This window comes from Micrasema longulum, unplaced genomic scaffold, assembly GCF_059751315.1.
Source record: "Micrasema longulum isolate JH-2025_06_02 unplaced genomic scaffold, ASM5975131v1 h1tg001102l, whole genome shotgun sequence".
In the NCBI taxonomy this organism is placed as follows: Eukaryota; Metazoa; Arthropoda; class Insecta; order Trichoptera; family Brachycentridae; genus Micrasema; species Micrasema longulum.
Genome location: NW_028278290.1, coordinates 40975 through 68744, shown reverse-complemented (window position 1 = coordinate 68744; position 27770 = coordinate 40975). Strand labels below are relative to the sequence as shown.

At 31.8% G+C, this 27770-nt stretch overlaps 1 protein-coding gene and 1 long non-coding RNA gene across 5 annotated transcripts in view; one reads left to right on the top strand and one right to left on the bottom strand.

Moving 5' to 3' along the window:
* cyst (rho guanine nucleotide exchange factor 18 cysts) overlaps positions 1-27770 on the bottom strand; it is a 96802-nt gene that overhangs the window by 29752 nt on the left and 39280 nt on the right. Inside the window, exons 3-11 of the mRNA XM_088233428.1 lie at positions 25737-25896; positions 24746-24875; positions 22831-23023; positions 21951-22084; positions 18347-18463; positions 16582-16648; positions 14730-14841; positions 12703-12776; positions 11929-12023 (exon numbers count right to left, since the gene is read on the bottom strand). Of these exons, the coding sequence (XP_088089554.1) occupies positions 11929-12023; positions 12703-12776; positions 14730-14841; positions 16582-16648; positions 18347-18463; positions 21951-22084; positions 22831-23023; positions 24746-24875; positions 25737-25896 (1082 nt within the window). The remainder of the gene's footprint in view (positions 1-11928; positions 12024-12702; positions 12777-14729; positions 14842-16581; positions 16649-18346; positions 18464-21950; positions 22085-22830; positions 23024-24745; positions 24876-25736; positions 25897-27770) is intronic.
* Positions 6801-16959, top strand: LOC148277027 (uncharacterized). Of its 4 annotated transcripts, none has more exons than XR_015823611.1 (4): positions 6801-6892; positions 10507-10571; positions 14748-14817; positions 16508-16959. It is a non-coding gene; the product is annotated as an uncharacterized LOC148277027 (long non-coding RNA). The 4 variants fall into 4 exon arrangements; XR_015823610.1 differs by lacking the exon at positions 6801-6892 and adding an exon at positions 7296-7597; XR_015823613.1 differs by lacking the exon at positions 14748-14817.

Sequence of the window (27770 nt, the reverse complement as noted above, 5' to 3'; positions counted from 1 at the left end):
ATAATCATAGTTAATATTATTCGAATCGGGTTGTGGTCCCGTGGCTAGTGTTGCGGACTCACAGATAAGAGGTCCGAGAGTCGAACCCCACTCTGCCCCAACTTGATTTCCATTTTCTAATAGTGAGTTATTTACAACTCGTTAAAAATGGCCACCAAAATTGAAAGATTTGGGTAAATTATAAGCATACAAATATTTTTATTTTTTTTAAATCATAAAATAGTGGAAAATAAATATGAATATTCAAAAGCTTTACCTTTTTATTATTTAATAAGGCAGTTGAAAAAAATGAGGGATTTTGCATATTATTTTGGATTATATCGAGCCATGATCTATTTTACAGGCAAATATTTATTTTTATAAATTAATAAGGTATGCACTTTGAAAATCTAATCATGTCTCAAACATTTATTTTATTGGTATGTAACAAAATTTGGTTTTCAAAGTGTATTCCTTAATAATTAAGATGACAAAATATTCTTCCATGAAATACTATTTACTGTTACAATGTTTTGACGATTATGGCTAGATATTATACATTACTAAGATGTTTTTTTTTGGTTTCTTTAAATACGTTAAAAATATATAGATTTATTTATAAATAATAATATTATATTAACTTGCGATCTGGTCAAATATTTAATAATTTGTATATGAACATTTTTTGAGTAAATATTGATTCCAGAAGTTGATTTCACAAGTAAGACCCGAACCCGAAAGTAAATAATTCATCGTCGTGAATATATAAAAAATGTACATTTTTCATCATTCTACTGTACCTGCAAATATTAATATGTAAATTAATAAAATAAAGACAAATTGCAACTATAATTATTTGCAACTTAAAGATGACGGGAAAGTTTTATTTAACACGAACTTTTTATTACAATTCGGTCAGCCCCTCCACCAGGCAATTATTAAGTGAGAATTACTGGGTGTGTGCAATATTCGAGGAGCACTTCTAAAATATTTTATTAATTTTAAGAATTCTACGTCGGCAGTAATGTATACATAAAATCTTTGCCTACTTTATTGATTTTACATAACTCGGTAATTTATTTAAGGTATTCTCCTCCCTGTTGTAATTTGTTAATCAATTAATTACTTTTCATTAATTTTCTCAGTGTCTGTTTTTATAGTACATTGGATTACTTATTGATTATACTATTTGGAAAATGGCCCACTAGTTTTTTTGTGCCAAATCGGGTTTAACAAGTGGACACAAACATCGCCTAGAACTTATGTTTGAGTATTTACAGAATACATAAAGGCACATTGAAAAAAAAAGCACTGTTGGTATATGCATGGTAAACAATTTAATACTGGATTTATATAAAGCTTTCCCAAAGTCAGCTCTCATTTGACAATTACAGTGTAACGCTGAAATTACGTCTCCGCAATTTGCGTTTTCCTACGATTTATGTATAATTTTTGTAGTCCCATCGAATTTTGAATTTTTTAGTACATTAAAAACGCATTTAATATCGGAGAATTTTGCAATCCGCACTGAAAACTAATAGCTTGAGAGTCTAAAGTTAGTATTATCATTATACCAACTTTTTTTGTATTGTAGAAATTTGAAAATTTAAAGACAGTTTAATGTGTTTTGCAAACATTTATTGCCGCCATTTTTATGTTTTTGACAACTCAAGAGTCTGAAGATAGCTCTAATTAACATACCAACTTTTTGGTTGGAAAAAATTGCAATCCTCACTGAAGACTGAAGACCGACAGCACAAGAATCTGAAGTTAGCCTCTATCATAATACCAACTTGTTGGTAAGTTTAATTGATAATCGAAATTATTGCTACGATTTTTTTGTTTTTTTTATTGTAATTTTGCAAACAGTTTATTGTGATTTACGAAAATTTATTGCCGCCATTTTCGTGTTTTGGTTGTGATTTGAAAGATGGTTTTTTGTGTTTTACCGACATTTATTATTCATAAATATGAAGTAGCCATAAAAAAATGGTTCAAACATTGATGTATAATATTTTTAATAAAAAAATATTTGCTGTATTAATTTTGCTACCCTGCATTTAGATTTTCCACCCATTTACATTTTTTTTGTCGATCCCTTTAAATAATTAAGGGGTTTTACTGTATTCACTTTTAAGTGGGAATTACTGAGATTTTTCCAAATAAAATGTTCAAATATAATTTTGGAAATCTTTTCAAATATACTGTGTGATTTTTTAAATGCTAAATTAAGTTAACGAGTGAATGTGAGTAGGTACTGAAGTAAATTGAAATGAAATGATACATATAATATTTTACTGAGTCCACATAATGCCAATGATTTGCTACGAACCGTCCAGGTCTTAGTTATAAAATAAGCAGAACATGTAGTAGATGGATTAAAATATATGGATGTCACAACTCAAAGCATCTAATTAGAAAATTATGTATGTAATCTAGTATTTTAAAGTAGAAAATTGACAACTAATTTGATAAAATATTTGTTTTTAAAAATATATTTAACCTTTAACATACTGTGTGAAAAAACTTCCTCAAGTCACTGTGTGGTAACCTGAGGTTAAGAAATGATTGTCTGACAATATCTGTCTCACAATTTTTTTTCTTGTGTTAAGGTTTACTTGAAGATTACAAAAAAATATAGCAGTTGCCGAGATATCAATTAAATAAGTGCAATTTGCAACGCCGGTTAAATCACAGGAACGGGTGGGTGGGTTAAAAAAAATATTCCAGAAAAGTCTTCAGTATTTCATAGAAAGAGCGCGTGCTTTATTTTAATTAGGAGGTGTTTTTATTGATTTTGTTTTCCATAGACTATAGTAAACCATAGTAAATAATGATTCTCCAAACAATGAAATAAAACCAGTAGATGGAGTCGACTCAATAGTAATACAGAAACAAAATACAGATGTGCTGAAATCAAGAAATAGTTTGCAATCCAAAATCAAAAAGAGCTGCATTCAAATAACCTCGGGTGCTATATCCCTGAAATACATATTGAACAACACAAAATAATATTAAATATATTACATAGAAACAAATCGATCCGAGGTTTTAAGACCTCCAATTTCACAAACTTAATATCGTCAGTAAATTGTAGACATAATACACAAAACACAAAGTCAAAATATACAAAACAAAACATAATGAAATGAGTATTGTAATGTAACACAAGATGTAAATAATATTTTGAACTTCCGGTACAGGTATTGTAATAAATTGTTAATCTTCGTTAAATTATACAGATCTAAAACAACTCCTGAAATAAAAGAAATCATAAATGTTTAAAAACATGTACAGCCATAGAAAGAAAAAATAAAGCTAAGCGAAAAGCTTTGCCATTCGTGACAACCAGGCCAATCATTCAAATAACAGGCAGAAGACACAAGTAGATGAACAGAACTATGCTTTAAAATCTTGCATAATCAATTTGGCACATTTGCTATAATACCGACTCGAATTAATCAATCATTTTAAGATAGTGAGTTTGCTTTTCAATGGTGATTCGAAAGTACATATGTACATTGTTTTTCATAAAAAAAAACTGACATTCTTATGTTTATGCACATATTATGGTATTTTTTTTATCTGTGCTAGAAAATGTGAATCTATTTGATTTAATTTTTAAAAAGGATGGATATTACCAGAGAATATGGTGGATTTGGGAGATTCTTATAAAAGATTTAGGGATCGAACGTTTAAAGATTTGCTTACGGATAGAGAAGGGAGGGTGTTTGGATAATTCAGGAAGAAAGGAAGGTATCTCCCCAATAAGCCCATCGCAGGTGAAGTGAACAAAGTGACAAAATGGTCAAACTTTTGTATTCCAAGTTTTAACTCTGAGAATTTTGCACTTTTTTTTATTCAACTGTTCTGATAATTGAAATTAATATGGATGTTTTGTACTTTATAGAACCAGGAAAAAAAATTGGATTAAACTGATTACGTAAATATAATATAAACAATGAGTTTACTTCACATTTTAAATATCGATTCACTTCATCCGCGATGGGCTCATGTATAGGGCAGTAGAGTAATATGTGGGTGAAATCCTCCTCACTTAGAAGGCACTCACATACTGGGGAGTCAAATACCTTGCTGGTAAGGATCTCTTACTGCAATTTTCTTCAATCAATCACATCCTACAAATGCTAGAAGATTTGTATTTCTGTACTGGTATTATAAGTCTGTCACTATGTCAATGTTGATTTTACATATTTCGTTTGAAAACGACAAACTATTATATTCTGTACACAGACAATTAATTAAACTGATAGTAAGGTTATTGTAACTAGATTATAAAAGTAAATTAATCAGTTTATGTCAACTGTTTGTGTAATTGCAATTAGGTCATGAGAAAGAATGACAATATCCAACATGAGCCCTACATATAATTTGACAAACTCACAGTAAATAAGGGAACGGACAAGGAAATGTTTTCACGATTCTCTTACTTTACCGAATGAAAAGCAAACATTTTAGAGGCCAGGTTTTTCAGGTAGATTTTTTTAATTACACATGAACATGTTCGACATAGTGATCAGCAATCAATCACATGATTATGCAAGATTTTAACAATGAAATTCCTCCAACACTCATATCATAACACTGAGATAAGAGGATTTTCATGTTACTGACTACCTACTAAAGCAGACGTGATGTGGAAAGAAGACAATAATAGAGATAGTTCGAAAGAAATTCTGAGAGTGACAACCTGAAAAGAAATATTGTATCGAGTTTGGATTGTGTGAAGATTTGTATGTTGAATTTGTCTTGAATTTTACGAGTGTTGGTAATGAAAAAGGTGGCACAAAGTGTGTATGCAAGTAATTTTTTAATGTCCGTAATGGAAAATATGACTGTCTAGTGTTCCAGAAGCATAAGTTGGATCATTTTGCCTACGTGTGGTAATGTTGCAATTGAGGAATAAATCTGGTGGCATTTTAAAAACCGTTGTTTTCTCGATGATTACTATAAATCCATTTCAGGATAACAATAATGCTATCTTGTAATGAACCTTAGATGGCAACAATAATTTGCACAAGTTCAAAACAGGTTTATAAATGTAGATAAAAATGTATAGTAAAATCTTTAGTTATTTAAATACAGTGGACTCTCTAAATGCATCATTAATCTGTTCCTGGGGGTCTAAAGAATATAGAATATGATGACATAGATCCAATTTTTCGCATAAGAGATAACTGAAATTCAATTAATCTGTTTCCAACTTGTTCGAGGAGCAAGGTTAATGTTAAGATCATGGGGTCGCAGCGCTAGTGCCGACGGTGGGAATGATCACAAACCAAACCAGTTTTATTCCTAATTTGCTTAGACATGATAATGTAAAGCCAGAAAGATGTCAATTTAATGCCTTATGCATCATTGAACCTAGAAAGAATGAGATGATTACAATTTATGAGAGCGTTGATTTGTGTAATCAATTACAATATGATTTTTACTTTAATTACATGTATGTGTCTTTGTTAAAGATATTTTAGCAATGATCAGGTATTTTTGCCTTGTGTGTTCAGTAGAATCGTTGATTTGTATTAGGTTATTAATGTATTGAAAAATTAACAGTTATATGCGGCCATTTTACAACGATGGCTCAAGAATAATAAATATAAAAAAAACATTCAAATACAAGTCACAATTAAATTAAATATATTCTCTTATACTGGAATTAAAAATGCCATCTTATGTGAGAATAGTGTAATTTGTATTCTCTATTGGCAAATATGAACAAAACTTTACAGAGTATCTAAATAGATCATTTTACATTTTGCAATAAAATACTACTAATTTTGACTAAATTAAATATGGCTCTCTGTCAGTGCAAGAGTGTGTTTATTAATATTTGAACATTTAAACTCTACGTTTAAATTCTAGAGGGCGCTATTTCTAGTATAAAGTTGACTTAATCAAAACCAAAAGTAAAACATTATACGCGTTTTTACTGTATTCAAATTAATTCTCGCACTATAAAATCTGACAATGTTGAGCGATAATCATAATCACTATTAAGTGAATTAAATTTTAGCACCTCACATGTTCTCTTGAGATTGAGTAATATTACCGAATGCATATAAATTTATATCTGCTATTTTAACAGAATAGTGACAACAAAATTTATCAAATACACATGTGAGACCTATCATAATAAAAACAGTATTCTCAATTACTTAAAAATTTATGACATTATATTAAAAAACAACAGATCTCTTTATATTTTTCTGATAGCTTAATAACACACAGGGGCATGTATGTCATATAGACATCTAAGCAGAATCGTACGCCTGCCTACTTTACTCGATTATCATCAGAAAAACATTACGAGTCTTTTTGAATCAATTCATGCAAATATAGTAAAGAAAATATTATTATTGTTATTATTTTAATGAAAGTTAGTTGTTGGCGTGTTTCAACTTTTAAAAATAAACCTAGGCCACTTTTGAAGTTTTTGAGATTACACATTGAGACCAGCCCTTGTGGCAGCTTATTCCAAACATATTAATTTCATTCACAAGTCCAAAAGAACAAATATTTTGACTATAATAAACTAGTAAGTGTTAGCAGTGGAGACTGCTTTATTTCTGAAATTGAGTTTACGCCCCTGATAACAAAGTTACATTTTTGTTAATTTTGAGAAAAAAAAATAGATTTCCATTTTGTCACGATAGGTCTCATGTGTACTCGCAAGATGCGTATGTGTGTGTGTGTGTATGCGTGTGATCCACATGTATCAGTGTGACTTACTGCACTCCAAGCTTAGTCGCCACCCGCCTCCATGGAGAGTAACATCCCGTTAGTCGCTTGCTGGCCACAACACACCACAGAATACTTAGTATATAGCCCATCGAGGAAGCGATACATACATACGGCCCGCAGACACAAGCAAAAGTGGGATGTTTAACCGGTAATCAAATATTTTGTATTTCGGTGTAGCAATACAGAGGTATACTATGTGCCAGCATCATAATTAGTGAATAGTTATACGAACTAAAAAAAGATGATTTTATCTATTGTAAATTTAACTATGCAATAGCATACAGATTAAAAATCATTTCAAAACAGCAAAATTTAACATAGATTACAATAGGTTCTTTTTGGAGTAAAAAGTTCAATGTAACAATGTTAAAAAAAAATGTTTTTCCCTCAAAAAGACAGAAGATGCAACGTATTTATACACGTTAGATAATTTAACCTAATTTTTTTGTAAAAATAAAAACATTTGATAAATATGGCATTGTTTTTTGAGTAGAAAAGTATTAATAGTTGATGTTTAAAAATATCCATATCTTAAAGAATCCTTGATAATAAATTGAAACAAATGAAATATCAAATGTACTGCGATAGTGATGGGTGACCTATGACACGGCGAAACATTTTGGGTGACGCATTGATTACGGACGAGCGATTCACTTTTTTCGTTCACTAGACTTATTTTGTTTGACTTTCATTTACTAGGGCTGCAAAAATTATAAATAATCCTAAATGTGACACAGCACCCGAATCGAGCCAGATTTTTTCAGAATGCCAAGCTAAACATTAACCCATCACTGTACTAGGAGAATGAAATTCGTTGATTATTAAAAAGATTTTTAAATGAGCAAAAGATGTGGTAAGCTGTGTTAATTTTTTATTACAGATTGACGGTATTTTGTATGTTTAAAAAACAAATTGATTCACCATTTTTTGTAGATCTATTGGCCAATACAACATATTGCAATTACGTACATCCCACTTTTGCCGGAGTGATCGGTATAAAAATAAAAATATATGGATTTAAATTCCTTAATGCAGCTTATTGTTAAATATTTCATAAAAATATAAGATTAAAAGTGCAACCCATATTTGTTATGGTGACAGCCTTTTGAACATAAAATAAATCCTATGCAAGCATTCATAAAAAAATACATAAATTAAAATAAGAAAATCTGCATTTTTAAGAATAACATGTTATTTTCCAATAAATATCACCAATAAAATAGAAAAAAATTATAAAATTAATAAAGGTTTGGGAATTCTGATAGATAAATGCATGGACTTTTTATATATATTTATGTGGATCAAAATCTTGAATATTAAAATAGTAATATTTTAAACTACGTTGTGAGAAATAAATCATATCGGAAAGAACATCCAAGCAAGCAAGATTTGGTAGGCAATTTGGAAGTTTAAAGTATAAGTCTTCATAGTTTCCGTTTTCTTAAAATAAATAAAACATTATGACCAGTTACCTCAGTTTTACACTAATTTTAATGTTTATTTTTCTAATACGGAATCTTCTTAAAATTTATGACGACACTTCACCGGTGAGAACAATTTCCATTCTCAATGCCTATTCCTGAAATAATTTTATTATAATTATAAGCCATTTTATCATGAAAATAAACATATAAACGAGAAATCATTAAAGATAATTTCTAACCCAAGTGACTACAAATATGTGTCTTTGCCAGTAGATAATATCTACATGTTATGAGATATATCTTGGTATGGATATATTGTCCAATACTACATGTGCTATTATTATATGATAAAATGCGTGTATTTTTTTAATTAAACCTCCGGTGATAACAAATGTCATCAAATGAAGGCGATATGTCTATCATCGCAAATTTTTATTTCAGATATGATTTTTTTTCAAACTGATACTTCTAAGTTGGAGAATAAAAAAACATGTTCTGCTGTGTAAACAGTTAAATCAAAATAAAAAAAATATATTTAACGTTCAACATTTTTACGTATTTCACTGAAACTTTCATTAATTCCTTTGCTTTATTGATACAGATACTTTTTATAACAAAGCATCTCGTAAATTAATATTCTAAGTACGGGTGGATAATCGTACATTGGTTGGCCCATTAAGTAATATGGTGGCACAATAAAAAGTTAACCAAAATAAATATATACTTCTTTATAGTGGTATTTATAACATTTGTAAGCAAGTTGTATAAAACATCACATAAAATTTATTTCACAAAATCAACTGAAAGAAAGATTTTAGGTGACCGGTCATAAAGCGACTATGATATTTTTTACGACTGGTAAATTATGTATCATAATTTAACTCAATAGTGTGATTTGGAGAAGTAGAAATATGGATACTAATATATTCATTGAATAAATTGGAATGTATTTACTAATAAAACGGTAAATTTGTTCTGTTCCTCGCAGTTACTAATAATTAAAGCATTTTCACATCACACACGATGGCATTTTTCAAAGTCCGTGTTACAAAATGGAGTCAAGGAAGGCATCCACGATTTCGAACGCCATCAACTTTGCGCGTGTAATAGGTCTGTTTAATTTTACGTCGACTATGAAGAAATATGTTTTAACTATTGGTAGAAAAGGGGCATTAAGAAAAATGGGAACATGCTTTGATTTCAAGCAATTTGTAAAAAGTTGAAATATAAACATAAAGGGAGGAATATGCATTCACCGGTGATGTTAATAATATCAATACAGATTACTTGCTCATTGACAGCCTTAAAAACAAAAAAGACAAACTAAAATTCATACCAAAACAATTTGAGATATAAAAAGTAAAAAATAACTTAAATAAACAAAGGCTGCACTGTAAATTATCGAGTCTTTTAGTGTGATTTACTGGGTATCAGACGTGGAAGTTAAAAATGTTTAAAATTGGGTTTAAGTTGAGAAAAGAACATATTGAGTGGGGTTAAAAAATGTTAGTAAAAAGATCCACATTGAAAATAAAAATCAAATTAATCAAAACAGGAAAAAATCATTTCAGTAATTTATATAAAGGGGATTTTTATATTATATAAATATAGATATCTTACAAATAAGGAAGGTTAGTGATTAAACTAAGCCAAAACATACAAATACTTGTTAGTTTATTCATTTTATTTGGTGTATTCATATACGCATTGAAACATTAAAATTTGAGGAGCTGGCAAAACAGCATAATTTCACCTTATGCTAACAAAACAGTATACCGTCTTGCGCCGGTAATAACTATTAAGCGAACTTTCTTTTAAAAACTCATTTTTCTTTTTTAAATAAAAATTACATAATTTTATCTGAACAAAATATACTTAAATATTTTTTCAAACCAAATTTTTTTTTTGGCATACAATTAAATATTTGTATTCAAGAACACATTTTTAAAACACAATTTTTGGCAGCACTAAACTTCCTCATTGTAAAAAAATTACCTAATTGGTAATAAGAAATTATTAAAAAAATGAACAGGTAATAATTATTATGTAATTGATTTGTTAAAATAAAAATATTTTTTGAAGTTAAACAATTGAAATATTCATCAGAAAATTGGTGAAAAATGGGTGGTGCATATTTTCATAAAAAATACACTTAAACATACAATTTTTATCATTTATTGATAACACAAGAATATTTTTAATTAGTAGAAGGCAATTTTGAAGCACTTGAAATTTTAAAAATCATGGAAATCGATTAAGTTAGTTATGTAAAAAACAATGATTATGATAAAATAAATTACAAAATTAGGAAGTAATAAATTTATTTTGCAATTTACAGGGTGCTACTTGTGACGGTAGAAATAATGTATAAAAATCACCCATTTTAATATACATAAATATTTGGTAAGTATATTAGTATTGGAATATTCAGTAATTAAATTGAAAAACAGTTTTTTTTTATTCACTTTTGGGAAACATAAACAATTCATTTTAGGGAATTTTGTAGAAATTACATGTAAAAAATTATATGAAGCAATTGTAAATGAGAAAATTGTAATAATGTTCTCATAAAATGATTATTTTTTTATTTATTATGAAGCAATAAGATTGAATAATAATTGTTTTAAATACTAAAAAAAACATAAAATAGTGTTAGACCAACAGGATATGGTATGTACTAAAATTTAGCCAGCTAAAATGAAGTTTTTATACTAACCTTTTATAATAATAGGACAGAAATATGATTGATATTTCACTTGAAAAGGCGATATTAACTGATGTCACCTAATCTTAAAGATCATTGATAGAATGATTCTAAAATATGTTCAAACACAAGAAAAATATTAAATATGTCTAAAATCAGCCAATAGGAGGGCATAATCCAATTATTAATAGGTTATTTATGTATTTTCGGTAGATTAAGAGGAAACGCAGTGTGACTTTTTTCATATGAACGAATTTCCGTATTTTCTTCCTGGGTTATGGCACTAGAGCAGTGGTTTTTTACACATTATCGATATTTACCATTAACTTGTCTCTTATCATTTTGATTTTTTGATAAATGATTTTTTATGGGATCTAGGACCATCCAAAAACCCATAAAAGCGCACAGTATTATCTGCTGTCTTCGGACATACGGTGTACAAATATGACAAATAAATTTAAAACAGAAAAGGTACCGATACAGAAAATTTTATTTGAAAAAAATTAAATCAGTTATGTTTTGGGGTGCAAAAAATGGGACAGCGAAATGTCGATTTCAATTGGGCATAATCAGTCTGACGTGCAGTTGTCTTTTTCACCCAGTATCGGGGAGGCATTTGCGAGAGAGTGATGAAAAAAATTGTACGTATTCCATTCTAAAGTTTCTCCATCTGCGTTAGAAAATCTATCAATTTAATTGACAGGTCATAACCCCTGTAAATACCCAGACATACATATTTCCTTCTATAAAATGTTGTTGTATTAAATTTCTAAAATACAATTCTTTTTCTTGATTAGAGGCCTAAATACCATATTTTTTAACTATACTAGTATCAATATTTTTTTATACCATATCCCTTTGATGTAAACACTCGTATAAATCATACTAAATGTATTGAGAAGTGACTCTATATCATTGTTGTGTTAGTAAATAAATAATTTTACATAAATAAAATATAAAGTAAATAATCAACGGATTCCGGAGTCTGCTGGAAAAGGTACATTGTTAAATTTTAGCCTAGAAATCACAGTAAACGAAGTGGAATGGGTTAAATACCTTGATCCGGTAGCATTCTGCGCGTGTCCGGGTAGCGAACCTCTCTTTGGTACCCCTTTACTGGATATTGAGCTGGTAGACTTTGTGATAGCATTCTGAAAGGGTTAAAACTAATGTGACTCATTTTGAAATCATGCACTTTGTTGCGGCGTTCAATCCTCTCTGTTTGTCATACAATGGAACAAGCATAGTGATATTATTATCAGCGTACAATACCAACATCAAGAAGCATAGGGTATTTTAGTGGTATAGTAGTTATTGCCTGATATGCACGAGGCTTTTGGGTTTGATTCCTGGTAAGGTTGACATGAAATCCTTATACGGAACAGTGTTTTTACACGACAATATTTCATATTATACCCTTGTATACTTCATGTACATTAAAAATATTAATAAGTAAGAGCCCTCCGGGCGGTAAAGAGTAAGACTGATCTTGCTTTCATAAATAACAAAGCAGTGAGGAATGATGACGATAAATATTTATAAAACCTCAATGGAACATCACTATTTTACTGGTTTACAATTTGGCACAGCACTAAAATTTCAAAGCTGAAAAATGAAAAAAATTGAAAGCTTGAAATGAATCTTTGAAATCTGAAAAATGTGTTAAAATAGTGGCAAAATTCCAAAAAACCAGAATAGTGTGCTGGAATTAGGGAGTTAGTTAGCAAATATAATATTATATAAGTTTAAAAATAAAAATAAATAAATAAGGAATTGGAAGTTAACAAAACAAAGTGCAGACATATCAAAAATATTTCAAAGGATTTTTACCTTTACAGTTTTTGGTTTGTTACAGTCTAAAATATTGTCTTTACACGCATTCTGGTGAACCGTAGTCGTACAATCTGAAACAAAAATGCACTTATAATGCAACACAAAACCATACATTAACACTGTCCTCAGAAGATTAAAATAAGCAATGACATTCTTCTCCATGAAAAAAAGTTTTTTTTATTCACACGCCACTCCTATATGATTGAATTTTTTCGATTTTTTTATTTAACTTTTTGTACATAATGTTATTTGTACATTGGCGGGCTTATTGCCAAATTACAATTTCTTCCAACCAACCAATAAAATGAAAGTTTTATTTTTATAATTCAAGTTACAGAACATATTCAATAGAAAAAAAGATTAAAAAGCTAAAGATATATTAAAATAGAAATAAACGTAATAAATTACCTTGAATCAAAACTATTACTCAGTGGGAAAAAGGAAAAAAAGAAGAAAGAGGAAAGAGGAAAGGAGGAAAGGAGGAAAGATTAAGGAAGAGAAAGTTTTACTAGATTTTTTTTTTACTAGTGGTTTAAATGTAAATGTGTAATTTGTACAACAATTTTAATAAATACACCAGAACCTCTTTTCACAGGTGAATAGGTTCCAAAATAAACAGATTTCTAGTATAAAAATTTCATCAGGATTTAAAAACAGGTTTTCGTGTAAAAAAGGTTATTCACCATCGCAATCAGATAATAAACATACCCGTTTATGCACATTTGGTATAACATAGAGTTCATTGCTAGAGATATCAAGAGCCTGTGTAATATTTCTAGTGAAATTTTCGGGTTTTTTAATTATTAAAAAAATATATATATTTGCACCACAACAGGCCAGGAGGCCTATTTACAGTGGTGAATTACAGCACAGAATACCCCGGTTTGAGAAAAATCAAACTGATTTTTTTAATTATCTTACCGGGGATCGAACGTCTTAACCACTACACTACAGAGGCCGCCGAGGAGGGTTTACTGGATTTTAAAAAATATTTGGTTATGGATTACTAGAATTGTTTTCTTGCGCGTTCCTTATATGACTCTTGGAAATGGGCCATACAAGTCAAATAAAGTTGAAATTGTAGAGGATGTGCTCATTTGTGAGAAAACGATTTGCAAGTTAGCCTTATTTCATCGTTAAATTAATCAACAAAATTTTGAGTATGTCCAAATGTTTGTAGACAAGACTGGATTTAACTCCCTAGGGAGTCATCAAGACCGAAATTTATTGCAACAGTGAGGGAAATGTGGATGTTTAAATATAGGCAGAATGGTGAATTTTAGGGTGTAAAGTGGCCACTTAGTCGGTTAGAAAGCCAACTGTGAAACTGGCGTCGCGGGCTCAATTACCACCAGTTGAAGGAAAATATCTAAGAATTTTATTTTTCTAAATTGGTCGGGTGTTGTGGTGTATTTTTATAACTTTCTTCCATATCCTCACCTTCCCGCCTGCCGACAAGCCTCTAAAATTGAGGCTTAGCGGGTTATTCCTTCAAAAAAATATTTGTGAAACCGGCCAACGACAGGCCTGTCTAGACTTCTATATTCCCTTATCGAAAATGTTTTCCTTTTCTGTTGCAATAAATTTCAATGTTGAATTATTTTTTTAATATTTAATTTTAGTCTTCTTACTATTGATCCGTACATTATGTAAGATAAGGATTATTGACAAAATCAAGAAAGGAGCCCTGCGTTGGTTTGGACATATACAGCGAATGGACAGCGAAGGAACAGCTAAACAGATTTAAGATGCGAATATTGATGGATGCAGAAATAGAGGAAGACATGGGATGACCAAATTCAACAAACACTTGAAGATGGACATGTAGGAAGCCGGAATAATCGGCGCGCGTGCATGAGGAGATGAATTAATGTAGAGGAAGCGAGATCTGTATGCAAAGACAGAGTGATATGGCGTGATGGTTTGTTTGTATTTAATTTTAGTACCCTGTTATTTCCGGTGTGCGTAACAAAAGCAGATTTTTTAAAAAACATTTGTAGTGCACTAAATTATAATGAACTTACTTTCACAATACAATGCAGGTTTATTAGTGAGGGGTTTACTGCACCAGTCACAGGCGTGGGCTGAACCATAACAGGCTGACACCCACTGGTGAGACACCTTCTTTGTTTTGTCCTGTAATAGCGATGCATTTTGTTCATCAATTGTGCCGGTAGATATCAAAATTGGTTAAATCCAAAATTGGTAAAAAAAACATTTTTTGTGGAAACACAATTGAAAGTTTAGTTTTACATAGAATGCTTATTTAAAAAAATGGGAAAATCCAATATTATACCATAATAATTGTTAGAAGTTTGATTTTATATCAAAATCGGCAACATCCACTCAATAACACTCAAATGACACAATAGCACTCAAAACGATTAGTTTTATTTATTTTTTACTTCGTAAAAGTGACAACCCTGACACAGACATTCAATGACAGATTAGATCAAAACTGGTTATATCCACGAATTAATTTTATCAAAACTAGTTAAATCCATTCCGATATATCAAAATGAGTTACATCGAAATTATATATAAGTTTTACACGGAAACTAAGTCTAATCGATCAAGTCAAATAACGTAGAATACTTTTATTACCTACGTCAGACTTTCATATAGTCTAAATAACAATTTAGTCGAATAGCAATAATCAGTTTCAGAAAAGTGTTCTTTGTGAAAAAATGCTTAGTCTGGATATATTCATTTTTGATGTTAACCGACACAATTGCAAAATAAATTTAATCAAAGGAAAGTTTAAAATATGGGGTTTTCAGATGGATGAATTTTGTAAATCAATTATTCCTGTATCATATTTGCGACATTGTCAAACAGGTTTAATTTTCAAGGCGGTTATACAAATGTTACCTAAAGTTTATTTATTTATGTTATTATTAATTTTTTTTCACATTATCAACTATAAAGTTATTGGTGCTAGTTCAGTTAATGTGTTCAAAAACCGCCTAGATGCACACATCAATTTATAATGTTTAATAACCATGTAAAATATACTTTTATTATTTTTTACATCTGAGAATATACAAAGAAGAGTTTAAGAGTTTCACAAAATTTTAAGACAGCATTAAACACTACGAATTTATGGTTATATTTGATTTCTGTGTACCTACATTATTTACATTATAAAACGCACAATAAAAGAACAAAAACAGAGCAGGTGATTTGATACTTTTTTATATTTTTATTTTTATTGTAAATAAAACATATTATAATACATGAACAAGATATTATACTTCCAGGAGTTATATAAATAAAAAAAAAACTCATTTGGGACCGTACATTAGAAGAAAATATTTTTGGGACAATAAATATCAGTTCAGCCCCAAAATTGAAATATTTGGGTAAATCATAAGAACGCAAATATTTATTTTTTATAATTTAATTATAATTTAAAAAAATTAAAAAACAAGACAGTGTACTTTTTTGTTTTCAGAACACGACTGTTCTTTAGTCAAGGCTTAAAAGTAAAGTTTGTTTATTTTAGTGATTTTACACAAACTAAATAAAAAGTTAAATTATTTAACATAGAAACGCAAGAAGTTAGTGCTTCAAATATTATTTTATACGTATTTACATATTAGTTACCATACATAATTTACTAGAAAATTGGTGTACATTCCTGCTTAATTTTAAAAATCTAAAAGCGAAATATACCGTGTGGTTTAAGACATCACAAACTTTATTACTTCTATGTAAAAGTCAAATTGCTGAAACATTAAAAAAAATTCATACTCTTTTATGTTCATTTCAGATATTCAGTACGGAATTTGTTTGTTCACAGATATATCCGTAAAAACATACTGGAAAAAATGTTTTTCGAATCAAACTGGATCAAAAACCATTAGAAAGATTTACCTTTTTCTTTCTAAAGAATAAACTTCCACGTTTTCGTCTCTTCTCTGCGTGCGGATCAAAGACAGTTCTGGAAAGAAAAGAAAATGCTTTTAAGTACCGAATAATGAGAAGAGTAAAATCACATAGCCAAAAAAAAGAATCATAAATTTAAATACCTTACATATTTTTAGTTTTATTTAATATATTATGTGCTCCTAAAGATGTAAATAGTAGTGATTGTGTGTATAACTAATGATTTTGAAATATAATAAATAATATAAATTGAAACCAAACACAATTATCCCAAACTCCAGAAGCAATATATTATAAACAGTGTTCAAATACCAATGCACCAAAAAACCTTAAAAAAAAGAGGAAAGAGCTTTCAACCCAAGTAGAAAAAAGTCAAACATATAATGTTATTTTTAAATAAATGAATTGAATTGAATTGAAATCTTACTTTACATTACTGCACCTAATGATACACTTTAGTTTTTTTTTTTTTTTTAAATAGGGTACAATTTTTAATGTTATTATGAAATCGGCTATTTTTCCGGGTAAAATAAATTCTACAAAACATCTTACCATTTACCAAAATAACCAAATACAATAATGTATAAAAGGATCTTCCAGATTGAAATTACACTTACATGAATATGCATATTCCAAAAATGTAAAATTCATTATTATTTGTAGCAAATTTCAAGCAGTTAATTTTAGCGGCTTTTGGTGCCAAGTCAGCCTTACCTCATTTTCTAACAGAAACATAAACTCATGAGTGCAACTGAATATTAGCAGTTGGTACTAACAATTGAGACAGTATAAATATGTCAGTCACACATACATAAATATGTTATAAAACATGTTGTATTTGTGAATAACTTTAACTGGATGCATACAATACCTTTTGAAATTGTGTATTTATATTATATTGCTGTAACATCAATGCTGATGATGGAAGCTGTAATGCGATCCAATCCAAAATGTCGGAAGAGTGCGCACGATTTACAGCACAGTAAACCAGAAAAACTAATTGTACTATAGCAGAACAGCCAAGAAAATCACAGAAATTTAATTTCTGTTGTTACAACTACTATTAATACTACCATCACGCCATTTCCATGTGAGGGTAGGCAGAGAGAATGGACCGCCACACACGTCTATCCTGGAATACATTCTTAGCTTCTTCTACATTTATACATGCCCTTCGATTCTGTCTGTCTGTCTGTCTTTTGACATGACCAGACTTAAGATTTTGGTTTATCTGATCAGTGGGGATAGCTAGTTTATCTTTATTTTTTCTTTTGATTAATTATATAACCCTTTCAACCGGTGAAATTACCCCAATAAATAAAGCTTATGATTATGATCCCACCAGCAATGAATAAATAAAATAAAAATCCTAAAAGCCTACATTTTTGGAAAAGGTACCAGCACGATCGTGGCCATTCAGGAATAATTAGACGATCGCACGTTCGTGCGCTTTTGATGTTGTGTTGGTGAAAGAGCGAACTCATGCCCGTATGAAAGCGTAGCAAAGAGATAATGAAAAACAACAAAGTAAGTGCTTCAAACACAAATGTTATAACATGAAACATTTTAAATCTTATTAAAGCTTTACACAAGTACCTAAAATACATCCGCATGGAAAATCACAAAGTTATTGTATCAAACAGGAAATGACAAGTTTAAGATGTTATTTTTCCGTAGATCAGCGGGCGAAGAGGCGTGTCTATCGGGGGTGTGTCTGTTAGCGTAAGTCAGAGGAACCGTTGCAAATACTTACTGCGCCCTAAGTCCGAGTAAAGCCAGGTGGCCCGATATAGTCTCACTTCCATCACCGGCTATGATGGCCAGCTCCTCCTCGGTTTCGCTCTCCGTGAGCACTCCGGACGCCGTAAGTCTGACCATCGGCGCAAAACAAAAGAGAAGCGAAAAAAAAAACAATCAAACAAAAGGAAATAAATTAAATCATAATTGCAAACTCGTAAAAAACGGCCGGCAGGATAATGTGAAAAAATATACAGAATAGCGTAAGAAAAGTACAAAAAAACATAGTGATGTCATAGCCACATACCTCACTCACTCCAGTATTGGAAAATTATCGTTTCCTTTATTTAATTTTAGTAGCAAAGCAACTGCTAACACTTTTGCATATGTCGATGTTTTCATATTTGTCGATGTTTTCGCATTTGTTGATGCTATCATATTCGTTAGTGCTTTTGCATTGGTAATGCTATTATATTTTTTAACGTTGTCTTAAATTTAAATTTGTTTACACTTTCGCACGAGTTGATGCTTTCCCATTTGTTAATGCTGTCGGATTAGTATCAGCACGGAAGTCCCGTCCCATTGGCTAGCGCATTGCCAGAAGCAGAAAATTTCTTTGTCTCGTATGAAGGGACTTTCCCCTTCTGGCAAATGCGAAACATATTTTGCATGCATTAAAATTAGCAAGTAGATTTGGCAGTCGCTAACGCAATTGAAAATTAATTATAAATTACAATGCTAATTATTCCATAACTGCCTCACATTGTAATAGTTCATATGATTGGATCCAAATAAATCTATTATGTAGCAAGAGCTGTTATTTAAAACACACTGGCAGCCCCGGACGATCGTGAGGGATACGTTCTGAACATGGCCGTAATAAGCGAAATTTCACAATCAACATGGGATTTTTCACTGAACTTTATCGGATATTTTTCAGATGATTCTATGTCTACACTAGCAGATTCACCAATCATTTTAAGAAGATGCCAGTTTGATCGTTTTTAAACCGACCAAAACAGCCATCGCTTGCTTTAAAAAATTCTCCTACATTTTGAGATTTTAAATGATCTAAAAGACTTTTTTTTTTGATGCACAGTTCATCGCACTGTAGACTCAGGTAATTTGAAATCCATACTACAAATTTCCCACCATTTTCAATAATTTTGACTATTTTAAGTTTCTTTTCTAAAATCACTACATTGCGAAAAATATTGTGTTATAACGAATTCGCACGCATCAGGGTCGCGATCAACGTTTAAATGGCAGGTAAGATTTTTTTTTAAATTTCTACTTGGTAATTATTTTTAATTTTAGGTACAGCCATAAACATAAATACATCTATTTTTCTTTCGAAGAACTAGAAGTCCAGGTAGAGTTTATTGAATGTAGTCTCTTACTATGTCTTTGAAATGAATATCTACTCAATAAGTCAAATTCATCTGTTTATGATTGAGATAAGTGGCTACAACATACACAAAAAAATTATATAAATGCAAGACAAATAAACTTAATACAAAGCTATATTTAACCAAAAAATACAATTTAAATAAAAATAAAAAGAACACAAAAATTGCATGCAAATAAAATAAAATAAGTCGTGCATTGCGTAAAATTTACAAAATAAATTGAAAACAAAGGAATGTAACATATTTGTAATACATATATTTTTTTTTAAATTGTCATAAATAATATTTGAATGTGCAATGGTAAGTATACCCATGTGGTTAAACAGCTATTATTCTTCACTATCCATATAATCCCAATATCCGTTTAATGTTAATACCATAAGATTTGGATTAAAAATAATCAATACTAGAAATAAGGTTATGTTTATTTCATAGATAATTTATACATATATTGAAAAACAATATCATACAGGTACACAATATTATATACAAATAACAAACAACATTCTCTTTAAAAAAAAGGAAAAATTGACAACCCTGGAACTAAACAGGTATAAAGTAAGTGATACCGCAATACTGCAAAATCCGTTTTACTGAAATAAATTCACTATAGGGACTAAAAGTCGTTAGTTTTAAGTTATTGTTATTTTTACTCAAAATAATGATAATTTTTCTGATACTTTAGCAGTGTTTTTGGCTGACTAAAATCATAAGTAATATATTAACAGATTAGTTTTTAGGTTCCCCTGCCAAAAAAATAAATTGATAGTTATGTGGTATTACAGTATAACGGACAATTTGTTAATTACTTCGATTCCTAGGACTGTAAACAAGGCCTTGCCTTTTTCCAAAACGTTTTTGAAGAAAATTACGTGCGTTAGATTTTGCGAGATAAGTTATAAAAATATGTTCAAAGTGTCAATCCAGGAATAAAATGGAAGGACAATGACTTACGGTTTCCTACCTTTGGCACTTGTTCCAGGATAGCACTCGGTCGTTTTTATAAGCAGCACTTTACTTTAGAAATATGGATTTTTGTGTTGTTCGTTGCAAAGTGTTACAAGAAGTACTGTTGCTTTCTTGGCTCGCCGACGGGAATGGATGTGACGTCAGGGACTGTGTAAATCAAGATAAGGGCCACCGGATTTCGTAGGAAGGATTGACATTTGAATAGAAATATACACGAATCCGAAACACTGAAGATATGTAACATTTTTGTCGAAATCGAGTTATGAGCATTTTTGAACTTAAATAATGCAATATATCCAAGCAAAAGTGCTCTATATGTTATTTCAGATATATATATCACACACTGGTGCAGAAATAACATATATACTAATTTTGCTGGACTGGATTATTTATCCACTATGTCCACAACACAAACAATTTTGTTTGAGTTGAAAAATGTTACATAGATCAGTTTAATTCCAGGGTAGTCAATTATTGATGTAAGTATACTATGTATAGCCTAACTATGGCAAGAAAACCCATTGATTACGACACTCTTTTTCTTTAAATGCAAATATTCTAAAAACAGTTTAGCTATAAGATTATTCTTATTCTTGTAGATGAGGGTCAGTGCCAAACAAGCTCCTAATGTCACTGCAACCTGTGTCGATCTATTGCGACAGGTCCCCGTAAATTAATCAAGTCTTTGAACAGCTAAGCTGTTGAACGAAGGGCGAGTCATCTCATATCTATTGCTAAATCTCTTCCTCCAAGCCCGAGTCCTTAAAACAACGGGCTATTAGGTAGGGGGCCAGTGCTCTTACGCCCTCAGGTTTAACCAATGGTCCACTGAGGATGCGGTTCCTTTTGTAATATGTAGCATCACATTAACTAAAGATGAATAAAGTGTAAAGGTGTTTTATCATCTGCACTGCAGAACCTACATCTAGAAATTAAATCGGCTGTAAGATTTCGTGTTTTCTTTTTATTTAATTTCGTTATTTCAATGGCTTTAATTTAAAAAGATTTTCATTTTCAAAAGTCACAGTTTCTCTGCACGCACTGGATTCACGATAACATAACTTTAAATCAATATATACTACTACGAAAAACTAATAATAATAAAAGTCTAACAGAGTAAATTAACATCTAGACTAAATATTATGTACCTTTAAACATAGAGTAAACAAATAAATATACAGCATAAGTAAATGAAGCTGCAACACGAATAAGGGAGGAAAAATGATTAGTTAATTGACTCACAAAGGGGCGGCTGGTGGAGCCTCGTGGGGCAGAGCAACTATGCTAGGAGTCGATACCGACTTCTGTAGGGGAAGTCGAGGGGCCAGGCGGGAACATTCCGCTTCACGAAGAGCTACGATCTTCTGGAAGTCTTTCTGTAATTGGTAATGTGATTTAGTTACAAGAAACTCATTTGAAATAACTTAAAACTTGTTAAATTCTTGAAAATGAGAAAAGCCACTATGACACATTTAAAAAGAAAATCACCGATCTAGACCTCGGTGACTCCCGACTATTCCCAAAACTCAAAGAATATTTGGGTGGAAGAAATTTTTGGACGATGAGGGCATGTGCTTTATAAATGAGTGGTCGGCGGGAGTCGGACAAATGGTCTACCAGAAGGCTACAGAAATGTTGGAGCATCACTGGAAGAAGTGCATACAAGTCCAGGGGGACTATGTCAAAAAATAAGGCACAAAAACTCTTCTTCTCATAGTCGGGGGTGGAGCATACCAATCAACCCTAGTATCTGCTTTTTATTTGTGTTATTTTAATGAGGAAGTTTGGTGCTAGGGGAAGTTGGACAAAAAAAGATTTCTTACACATGGTAAAAATTAGAGCATTTATTTGTTTGGCAAATTTTCTCTAAAATGTTTGAATAAATGAATAAAAATGAACTAAATTGAAACGTCACAGGTTCGGGTGAACACGTGTTTAGAATAGCTAATCAATTATGTAATGTGATAGATTTCCGGTTTCCGGATATACGGGGTTCTCATTTTAAATGTCAGGAAAATTCATGTGTTATTACAAACTTGAAACAAACAGCAAATCCAAAAATCTCCAAACTTCCCCACTGTCAACCTATGCAATAAAAACAAATTAAATATGAATTGTTTACCTGGAGGTCGGCCTCGTTAAGTGAGTGGGTGCTCTGCGCGGCACTGTGGCGGCCGGGGCGGCGGCGGGAAGGGGCGGGGCCGGGTGCCGCGCCCCCCGCCGCGCCCAGCAGGCGCCGCCCCCCGCCTCGCCCGCTGCTGGCCGAGTTGTCCACGTCCTCGCACTCGCTCTCCATGGAGGAGAGGGACATGCTGCTGGCGGAGAATTGCACAGTTACTAAAACCACTTGGGAAAAAACACATCCCTGGCTGCATTCAACTTTGGCTTAAACAAATCGAAGGTTTGGTTGAAGCCAAATATGCCAGAAGCGACCAAAGACGCAAGCAACCGCAGGAAAGGTCATGGCCTCTTTTTTTTGGATTCTCGTGGCATCATCCTCATCGATTACTCACAAAAAGGAAAAATCCTTATCCATCATGATAACGCTCCAGTTTATTCATCCAGGATAACAATGACCAAATTGAATAAATAGTACTTTGAATTGTTTCCTCATCCACCTTATTCTCCGGATTTGGCCCCGTAGGATTTTCATTTGTTCTTAAATTTAAAAAGATGGCTTCGTGGAAAGCAATTTGCATCGAATTAGGATGCTCAGTTGGAAACTGAGGGCTATTTCGCAGAAATGTGCCAGAATCGTATTTTGGGAAGAAATCAAAAAGCTGAAAAATTGCTGGAATTGTATCGATCTAAAAGGTGACTATTTTGAAGAATAAAATGATTTTTGCCCAGATATTGCGATTTTCATTGTAATTACAGGCAAAGTTTCGCTGACTATAGATCAAATATTATGCGAGTTGGTAAAACACAAATGAAAGAATTATTTAAATGTGTATGGAAATAATAATTATTCCTTAATACATTACAACAAAGATGGAGAACAGGGACACAGGCACTGTGGTGTAGTTGGTTAATCGGCCAACTGTGAAACTGGTGTCGCGGGTTTGATTTCCGCCAGTTGCGAGAAAAAATTCCTTTCGGGTTAAATCCGAGGAGGTTAAATACAAAACCGCCGCTGTGCATGATCACTATTTATTGGAATACCAAAAAAACCAGTAGCCAAATGACTATTTATTTTAAGTTTAATGTGCACATTCAGATTAAAATGAATAGTCTTTTCGCTACCTGTTATACCACGGATAAGTTGCACATTGAACTTAAAAGAAATAGTCTTTTTGATGCTGGTTTAGTTGGCCTTCCCAAAAACGGTGATCATGCACAGTGGCGGTTTCGCATTTAATTCCCTCGATTGTTTTGGATGTCGTGGATTTATAACTTCTTTCTATTTCCTTGTTTTCTCTACCTACTGACAAGCCTCTAAAATAGAGGCTTAGCGGGTTATTCATTTAAAAAAAACAAAAAATTGTTTAGCGTCTAGGCGTCGGCTGATCTCAAAATATTGTAACTATTCCTTTTTCAAAAGTAGATTTTAAATAGCATGGAATGCTATCAAGAGCTCTAAACCCCATAAAAAAAGGTAAAATAAAATATTTAAATTTATTGCAACAGAGAGAGAAAACATTTTTGAGAAGGAAATATGGTAGTCTAGGCATTTACAGGGCTTATGACCTGTCATTGGCTGGTTTAAGTGGCCACTTTACACACTGTTCAACATTCACCATTCTGCCTATGTTTGAACATCAACATTTCCTCATCCACATTAAGAAGATGTTATAATAACAAATAAATGCTAGTAAATGAGTTTCTTCATCAAAATAAGTAACTTTGCTGGACTTGTTTAAGTAAGTTATTAATGTGATTCTAATTCACTGTACTATTTCAAAAGCAATAAAAAAGTGATCTTAGGGTAAATTTTTAGTTTCCTTCCAAAACATTACCTTAATTTAATGGTTAATTAAAGGGCTGATAATTGGAGTTTGACTGTATAGTAATAATAAAATAAATTTAGTAATATGAACCTCCTTTGCCTGGATCTTTCCACCAATTTATGTCTTGAGCTGAGGTCTTCCAGTCCGGTCCAAGATTTCCTACGGGAGATTTCTCCCATATCAGTTTCCACTCTCCATGACAACCAGCATCGCGCGTCTCCTATTGGGAACATCAAACGGCAATGAGGAAAATGTCCAAGTCAATAAATGTTAGTAAATGATTGTATTTAACCACTTACCGGCTTTTGTATGTCTACCGGTTTCGAGACTTATCTGTCTCTTTGTGAGGACACTAATTACACTAACAAGAAAATGCTACAGCAAAGATGTGTAGTAGGGGTGGCATGTTAATATGATAAGTTAAATAATGAAGAGACGGGTACGTCTCGAAACCGGTAGGCACAGAAAGCGCCAGCTACGTGACACAATATTTTTGTTCTTATATAGATTCTTTGGCCATGTATTGCAAGCCAAGCTTATTCTTAGAGGTGGGGGTCAGTGCTATTGTGACGGGTCTCTGTGAATAGTTCTCGCCCTCTAAGCTCAGGTCTATAAAGAGCCTGGCTACTGTGTGGAAGGCGAGAGTTAAAATTTTGCCAAATCTCCCCCTCCATGCCCAGGTCTATAAAGAGCCTGGCTACTGTCTTAAAGGCGAGAGTTTACATTTTGCTAAATCTCTCTTTCTAAGCCCAGGTTTGTAAAGAGCCTGGCTACTGTCTGAAGGCAAGAGTTAACATTTTGCTAAATCTCCCCCTCCAAGCCTCGATCCGTCAAGTATCGGGCTATTAGGTAGGGGGCGAGCTCTTTAATATCCTCAGGTTTAACCAGTGGTCCCCCGAGAATGAGGCTCATTTTATGATGTAAAGCATCACATTCACATAGAATGTGTACAGGTGTTTCCTCATTCTGCACTGCAGAACCTACATCTAAAAGTTTCGGAAAGGTTCATTGACAAGCCAAGCAATTTGAATTTTTTGCAATTTTTGTTTAAAATAAAGTAAATAATTTTGTCTTTACTAACCGCTTCCTTTTCTGCTTCCAGGGTAGTCGTGGGCCAGTATGTGCGAGTGAGAAGGCGTCGCTGGTGAGTGACAGCCATCTCCCTCTACGTCCACATCCACATCTCCATCTTTGTTGAGAGATGGACAAGAAGTGCTCAGTCGGGCGCATTGTGCTATCACCTGGAAGTATACAAAATACAACAGTCAAAAACGGTAAACTTCATAGCTTCCATTGGTTAATCATTGAATTTTTAATATTTTTTTTATTTTCTTTTATTCAGGAAACATACAGTACGGTTACATAGTTTTATAGTTTACTAAATTACACTTAACTCTAATGGACCAGTGAAGTATCCATATTATATTACATATTACATGCTAAGTCATTTTAACCCAAATGGTCGAAAACGGCCATACGTACGTATTATCCCAAACAGTCAAAAACGACCTTTCTGAATTTTGATTTATATAATATTCTAACACATACTTTCTGTCCGGGTCAGACACTGTTGCCGTTGTCCACACTCCAGACGAGGTAGGTAACACAAATGCCCGCTCATTTTATCAGTTGTGTTTTATCCTTGGAGCGGTAAAGAACATTGTAAAATTTTGAACTCACCATGTCTGATTAATTACCAAGGTAAGTAAACAATACAATTTTTTTTAAATGAAAAATTATTTTGTTGATTACAAAACATGTTATTTTATATTTTTGATATATTATTTTAACGAAATTTATATTTTTTTTACAAAAAATGTAAAGTTAAAAATGCTTCCGTCGTTTTCGACCCTTTGGAATAATACGTGTTTTTTTCCAGGAGAAACAATATTCTCACTACAGCTGATATTTTGAACGAATTGGAGCAATTAGAGGATAATGAATTGCCGGACACCATTACAATTGTGCCTCCTGCAGACACCGGCGCTGACACCGATGAAGATTCTGGAGAGGAAGATGAATATGATTTAAATCGATTGAATCATAATCAGTTAAGGGCAAATGCCAAGGTATCACACAGATGTTGTGGCTGAAGACCAAGAAGAAAAAGAACCACCAGTTAAAAGAAAGAAAACGTTGCAATGGAATACAGGTGATATTCAAGATATCAATTGTATATCTACCCCCAATAATGATGTGTACATCTCTCCACTGACATTGTCAGAATATTCTGAGCCCATCGATTTTTTAAATTTATTTTTGAACCAAGAAATTATCGAAGAAATTACCAAATTTACAATAATGTATGCATCGCAAAAAAATCAAAATCTGAATATTGAAAATAATGATATGTATGCATTTATTGGTAAAGTATTATTGAGCGGATATTGTGAGGTATCTAGAAGGAGAATGTATTGGGAAAATCCTCCTGATACTGAAAATCTTCTTGTTAAAGAAACAATGCGGAGAAATTTATTTGACAGTATTTTTCAGTATTTTCATATTTGTGATAATACTAATTTGAACAGCACAGATAAATATGCGAAAGTCAGGAACATGGCTGAAAAATTGAATGTCAATTTCCTCCGTTTTGCTCCTATTGAATAAAAAATATCCATTGATGAATCAATGATTAGATATTTTGGAAAACATCCATGTAAACAATTTATAAAAAGTAAGCCGATTCGTTTTGGATATAAAGCTTGGTCTATGCCTTTTAAATCTGGATACTGTATTCAGTTTGATTTGTATCAAGGAAAACATGGAAGAGGAAGTTCTATAAAGAAAGAGTATGGGTTGGGTGGATCCATCGTTATAAACTTTGTGAATCTCTTAGAAAAAGAATTTATTGATTTGAAATTCTCATTTTTTTCGACAATTATTTTACCAGAGTGAAACTTTTTCTGTTTTGAATGAAAAACAGTTTGGTGGAACTGGTGCTGTTCTTGAAAACCGAATTCAGAATAATCCTTTTTCAGATAAAAAAATATTCCAAAAGAAAGATAGGGGGAAGCTATGAAAGTTTTGTTGAAAAAACTGGAAATTTATCAGTTGTAAGATGATTGGATAATAGTATTGTAAGCATACTGTCTAATCAGTTTGGTATAGAGCCAAT